The sequence below is a fragment of the Synchiropus splendidus genome, chromosome 1 (assembly GCF_027744825.2).
Source record: "Synchiropus splendidus isolate RoL2022-P1 chromosome 1, RoL_Sspl_1.0, whole genome shotgun sequence".
Taxonomy (NCBI): domain Eukaryota; kingdom Metazoa; phylum Chordata; class Actinopteri; order Syngnathiformes; family Callionymidae; genus Synchiropus; species Synchiropus splendidus.
In genome coordinates this window covers 37,279,400-37,285,992 of record NC_071334.1, presented here as the reverse complement: position 1 = coordinate 37,285,992, position 6,593 = coordinate 37,279,400, and the positions used below count along the sequence as shown (strand labels likewise).

General features: G+C 44.8%; 1 protein-coding gene across 1 annotated transcript; it reads left to right on the top strand.

The window, feature by feature from the left end:
• Positions 1-3,957: 3,957 nt before the first annotated feature.
• pex11g (peroxisomal biogenesis factor 11 gamma) lies at positions 3,958-6,541 on the top strand. Its single transcript, XM_053886566.1, has 5 exons — positions 3,958-4,122; positions 4,519-4,716; positions 4,852-5,030; positions 5,448-5,519; positions 5,591-6,541. The coding sequence occupies exons 1-5, from the start codon at positions 4,060-4,062 to the stop codon at positions 5,799-5,801; spliced, it is 723 nt and encodes a 240-aa protein (XP_053742541.1). The 5' UTR covers positions 3,958-4,059; the 3' UTR covers positions 5,802-6,541.
• The last annotated feature ends 52 nt before the right edge of the window (positions 6,542-6,593 follow it).

Here is a 6,593-nt window from a genome sequence, read left to right as displayed (position 1 = left end):
GCTGCTGGACTTTCTCACCAACAGAACCCAGTCTGTCCAAGTAGGAAGTGTCATCTCCCAGAACATCGGCTGAGGAGTCAGCTCCATGCCACTGGGACCTGGGAGCGGGAGTATGGAGAATGTGAATTTTGTCATCGAAAGCACACTGTACACTCATATTGTCCACAATTGAAAGTACTTAAACGAAAAATAGTGACCTCCTCCATCTTCTTTGTGCAAAATAACCCAGGTTTGGCCCACTCCTGATATAGCAGGTCAATAGTACGCTGCACACCTGTCTGGTGTAAAACTAAAGTGCTATGGAAAACCTCAAGCAAATGAAGTTCATTATAGTAGTTGTTTTTCTAACTAATGCTTTTAATTGCTGATTAATACGATGGAATTATCCAGTTAAAGAACAGCTTCAGGCATCAGCGCAACTTGAAATGTCACACCTCTTATAAATGTTTCGAAGCAAATGGTGGTGGTCAAAGTAACTGTCCAAATGTTGCATGCTTCTCCTTGGCCTTGACTGTAACCATGAATTATGTATTGTAATCATAATATTAATAATAAATTGTAATATAAAGACAGTGGATGGAATAGTGTGATGTTTTGTCTATATATTGTCATGCTCCAGTGTAATTTTGCATTTTGTGTCTGCATGTATGTGCATTTGTGGCTGTACACACACATACCACCTAGATACACCACTGGAGGCTGTCCACATATCTTTCTTATAGTTGATCTTACTGCACAAGGCTCATTCTCAGCAGGCCTGGAAAGTGTACTAGGTATGTATATACTTTTAAACTCATCAATGCGAATGTCAAGCCACAAGAGGGGTTCTGGAACAAGTAAATCATGTGACAGAACTTGCCTCTTGTAGCAGTTTGCTGGAGTATCAGGGTCTTATCTCACAAGAAGACACTTATTAAATTGATTACAACACCTGAACACCTGGAATGACCTACCCATTGGTGATGATGAGAAACAGATTCAAACACCACTGCCCTTATCCATCATTGTCAACAGACCTGCAGATCACTGTCAAACGTGTTGCGGTACATACAAACCTCCAAATATTGTCACATTCAGTATGAAAATAGGGAACAAAGCAGACCTCGGTGTGCTATTACAATTTGTGAGCTTTGAATATTGTGTGATAGCATAGGTTTACATGATATGAAAAGTAGTGTTCACAACTTCAAAATATTTTATTTTTAAACTAGAAATCAAGCTTACATGTCATGGGATTTTACAATTGCTTTCCACTGCACTGTTTACAATTGTCATATTTGGCATTATCTCTGCAAATAACTTTGCGACTGAAGAGCGTAAAACATCCGATTGTTGTCGAACTCTAGGGCCAACCAGGTGGCACTCCACTCCATCCCAGCATGCCCTGGGAGCCAGGCAGAAGTCAGGCTGCCGCAGTGGTTCAGTAGCAACTGCGGGACGCCTGGATCCCGCCCCCTGTTCTCAGGGCTCTCTCCAGATTTGGTGGTGATGACGTCGGAGCCAAACAGCGCGATTGTGGACACCCCAACGTCCCACAATGCATTGCGCACGGATCAGCTCACTGTCCATGACAGGTTCGAATCAAATACGCTGTTAAAATCCTCCTAAGTCCTACATGTGGGCTCATCGAAGGCCATCCTCACCTCCTCTATCACCGTCTGGTACAACAGTGCCACCTCCAGGGACAAGAGCAGACTGCAGCGCATCATGCGTTCTGCTGAGAAGGTGATTGGTTGCAGCCTGTCACCTCTTCATGACCTGTATGTCTCCAAGAGCAAGATATTTTATTTTATTACGGCACTTTATTCCAATTCACTTTCCTAGTTGGTGAGATCCCCACTGACCATGGCAATAAATTTGATTCTGATCCTGATTCTTGCGTATAGAAGTGGAATACAAACTCCGTCTTGTTGAGTCACCCAAATTACGCTACTCGAGGAGAGGGTAGGTGACTGGACAGCGACACGCCTGGCTTCCACCCCCTGCGCTCTTCGCTGTCTCGAGATTTAGGTGGCAGCATCGGTGATGACGTCTGAGCCGAACTGCGCAACACTGGACAGCCTAACTTCCTATAATGCATTGTGCACCGATCAGCACCGATAGGTGCTGCGTCCGCCTTGCTGTGCCTGAACGCTCCCACATCCATGAGCCTCATTTGCTGTCTTCCTCTCCTTCTTTTGCCCAAAATTCTTCTAATATTCTTCGTCCAACATGTTCCGTCTGGCCTCCCTAACTTTTCCACAAGAGCTGTCCCTCTTACATACTTGTTACTCATTGTGCCCATTTAAACAGCCTTTATCAAATGTCATTAAATAACTAAAATATCTTAGTATGGCCGGACAGTCATCTGCTGTCACTGAGAGCATGTCACGTCCCGGGGTCGCTCAATGTGGGAGCAGACAGGATGTCAAGAGGGGGTGCCCTGATGGAGGAGTGGGAACTGTCTCCTCGAATTATAACATCTGTTTGGAGCCGGTTTGGATTACTGGTTGCAGATCTGTTCGTTACAAAAGCGAATGCAAAATGTCCCCTGTGGTTCTCCTTGAGGGCGGTGGACTGCCCCCCACTGGGGGTAGATGCTCTGGTGCATCATCATTGGCCAGAGGGGCTCCTGTATGCTTTTCCTCCGTTGCGTCTCATGATGCCGCTGCTGCAACGAATAAGAGATCAGAAACTGTCAGGAACTTCTGGACTGCAGTGTCTACACTACACTACACTGTTTGCAGCTGCCATTACTACAGGCCACGAAGGCTTTGGTAGGTTTTCAGCCAGACGTCATCCTGTTGTGAAATGTTTTTTACGTGGAGCTTGCAGTATCAGACCGGTTGCGAGGGCTGTGGTCCCACGCTGGAGTGTGCAAGTGGTCCTGGAAGGACTTTGCTGATCATCTTTTGAGCCTTTGGAGTCAGCTCGCATTGACATGGTGTCATATAAAACTGCCCTTCTTTTGGCCCTGGTTTCTGCCAAAAGAGTTGGGGACTTGGCAGCTCTGTCAATCAACCAGACGTGTTTGTCGTTTGCGGATGATGGAGATTCGGTCACCCTCTGCCCGAATCCATCTTACATCCCTAAAGTGATTAAAGTGATCATCTTTTAGGTCACGGGTCATCATTCTGAGAGCCTTTTCACCTCCTTCACATCCGGATGAGCAGGCAGCACGTTTGCACCTGTTCTGTCCAGTGAGGGCCCTGGCGGCCTATCTGGACAGTACCAAAGTGAAAAGTTGGAAAATACTTTTCATACAGCGCTTAGCTCATTGGAACTGTGCAGCCATCCCTGCAGCATATGAGGCCACAGGAGCGGAGCCTCCAGTTGCATTGAAGACGCTTTCTACCAGAGCCATCTCCACGTCGGCTGCCTTGTTCAGAGGTGTTTTGATGTGGGACATCTGTGAAGCTGCATCGTGGTCATCAACTTCTACGTTCGCCCGATCGTATCTCAGGGATATGGCGTTGGGGTCCGTGGCCCACTCAGTCTTGCAGTTTCAGGGCCACCTTGAATTGAGTCACTCTGTAGTAGATGGTCTTCATTTTCGGCTGGTCCTTCGGTTGAGGGCCATGCTGGGAGGGAACCCATCCCTACGGGCTTCGCCGAGGTTTTAAACCAATAGCGAAGCTCGTTAGAGGGAAGCGCGCGTATGACATAGAAATGACAGTCTGGCCTGATCTCCCTGAGTTTCCAAAAGGAGACGAATGGTGATGAACAGGGGGATTTATGGGGAGAGGTGGATCCTACCTGGACGGAGAGTTAAGCCAATCAATTCTCAGGCGCGAGGCGCAGCCTCGGAGTGGTTAAACCAATAGCGAAGCCGGTTAAAGGGCTTCGCACGTATTCATAGAACAGAAGTTACGTTCAGTAACTATTATTTCTCTACTGATCCACGCTTCCATCCAGCGGGAGGCGGTAATGCAACAAGCTGGTTGTCAACCGCCAGTCAAATCCCACAAAAGAAGTAAACCCATCGATTGCTTCAGTCTGCTCTGTGAGTGCAAAGTTCACTGGAAAGCAGAAATGTGCTTTGTAGCTTTTCGTCTATTTCAGAAAGTTAGTGTGTGAAGCATGCTACCCGATACAGAGTGTCTTGTTCGTGCGCTGGAGTCCTATAGAGGAAGAGATAAAGTTGTGAGTATTCGGGCGTTGTATGTCCCGGTCTGACACGGTCGGATACCGATCTATGCGCTGATATCTCGGGTTTGTTACAAACAACATCTCAGCATTTGTTTCTTTCCACTCTGCAGTGGGTAAATATGCTAATGACCTAAAAAAAAAAACTACAACTGGAATGTACCTACCTGTACGTTGTATGGTTCACTTAGTATGCACTTAAAGTTAAACGCGCGATACTTCAAGTTTCCCACAATTTAATTGCAATTCAATACAATGGAATGTCACGAACTACATTTACGTAAGCCGATGCCTAGCCTAACTGCAGCTCCGCTTGAGTGAGTTCTTAGAAGACTCACATTTATTTTTTATGCTGAATTAGTGTACTAATTAGTATCATTTGCTCTATTTCAGATCAGAACTGTTTCTTATGGCTCTCAGTTGATTGGAGGAGCGCTCTCACGCAAACCAGATTCAGATGTTTCTTCTCTCAGGCTTGGGAAAAGTCTGCTGTTGTTTTCAGCCCAACTGAGTCATTGCAGGACGGTGCTTCGACTGTTCGATGACCTCTCCATGCTGGCGTACTCTCGCAGCTATGGACTTGGGAATGCGGTATGCTAAATAATGTGAACAGCACACTCTTGTGTCATATTAAAATGGTGTGTGTGTGTGTGTGTGTGTGTGTGTGTGTGTGTGTGTGTGTGTGTGTGTGTGTGTGTGTGTGTGTGTGTGTGTGAGACATTACAGGAAGATGACCCAGCAGTGCGGTGGATTTCAGTATTGACCAATGTCGCTGACCAGCTCTACTACCCATGTGAGCATGTTGCCTGGGCTGTGGACGCCAAACTTATTCGTGCCAAGTCTGATACCTGGTGGTTGCTCAGTAACATACTGTGGGGAACATCATTACTGCTGGGTATCCTCAGGTCAGATCACTTTCAGGCCCAGTTAACATACGAAACAATCTTTATTTGGGTGCCATCTTTCCATCATTTCAATGATAAGTCCTCAGTCTATTTGTGTCACAGGTCATATCGTGGTCTTGTCCTACTGTTTGATATATTTCTATTTCTGTAATCATGTTTAGGAAATGTGTACTTTTTCATGAAATGTTTGAATCATCTTTTCATCACTGTCACCATTTGACACAATAATGGTGTCTTTAATTTCATTTTGCAGTCGACAGTCAAAATTCAAATCAGAATATTCTCTTTGGAGAAAATAAAGAAAATAATGCCTTGTCTAATTGGAAATTTCAATTATCACTTAATATTCTATATAAGGTAATGCAATAGTCATTTCTGTGCAAAGTATTGAATCCTCAATTTGGTAATTTTTTTTAGGTCACTGCGTATACTGCTGTTGTTGAAGAAGAAGATGAAGAATTATGAGCAAGAAGGTGCGAACAGCCAGCGGTAAGTCATCAATGCACTGCAGGATATGTTTGGGAACTTTTTTGACATTGATTAGTTTGTTTCTATTTCAGTTTCTGTCAGTTACGCAGAGAGATGCAGGTGGAGCTGCTCTCCATCATCAGCAGTATGGCAGACATCAGCAACTCTATTCACTGGATGCCTCAGGGCTTCCTGTGGGGAGGTCGCTTTCCGACATGGCTGGTGGGGCTGATGGGAACTGTCTCATCACTGATTAGTTTGATCCAAATGAACATCGGTGATGGAGAATGCAGCAGTGCTTAGACCTGTCTGTGTTTTACGGACTTTTTTCTCGATTACTAAGCAGATGTCTTATTTTGCATTATCTGAACCTTTTCTGTGCTTTGGGTGGTCATCCCTTGGTTCCTGAGTAGTGTGGACTCTGTGTGGACTGCTGAACCTTGTCTTTGTTTGACAGTATGTATTCATATATATGTTGCTGACAGTCAAGCTACAATCAAGCTACATATCATATATGGAACAAAGGCAGGACTCTCCAGTTTTCAACCCATAGTGTAAGACTGGCAGGTTAGTGTCAGGTGCACCTCAGCAGTTGGACAGTGGTGGCTGTGGAAACCACTGAAATAGTGTGCAAGACTTAAGTTGTGATTATTTGTAAAGGTTTATAAATACATCTGTTAAATTAGCAGTTTGTGCACGGAAGAATTTGAAAAGAGAAGAGAAGTGCAAATCGATTCTGCATAAATTTGTTCTGAAATTAGGGCTGTCAATAGAATAAGGCCTTTAGTGTGATACCTGCTTCGTGTTGTCTCATGTACACGTGCATCCCCACTGCGTGCATCACTCACCTCTCCCTCTTTCTCAGTCTAGCTGTGCATTTTGATCTGTCTCATGCAATTATTACTGGGTGGACGTTTTTTTTTATGTGTGAGAAATGTCTACAATGCACATCACATGCTGAATGTGTGAGTCTTGAAAGCCATGCGAAGAAGACGTTCCCATGATGAAAATCTGTTGAATAATAAACATAACAGTACACTTCACCACAGCATTCAAGGATAAGATTAGGTCTCCGTGCAATGAACAGAACAATGA

What these genes read in the sequence shown, in the direction of transcription:
- pex11g (XM_053886566.1), top strand. Translation starts at nt 4,060, where the DNA reads ATGCTACCCGATACAGAGTGTCTTGTTCGTGCGCTGGAGTCCTATAGA. An exon ending in GCTATGGACTTGGGAATGCG is followed by an intron (nt 4,717 to 4,851) that starts GTATGCTAAATA and finishes GAGACATTACAG; the next exon opens with GAAGATGACCCAGCAGTGCG. An exon ending in TTACTGCTGGGTATCCTCAG is followed by an intron (nt 5,031 to 5,447) that starts GTCAGATCACTT and finishes AATTTTTTTTAG; the next exon opens with GTCACTGCGTATACTGCTGT.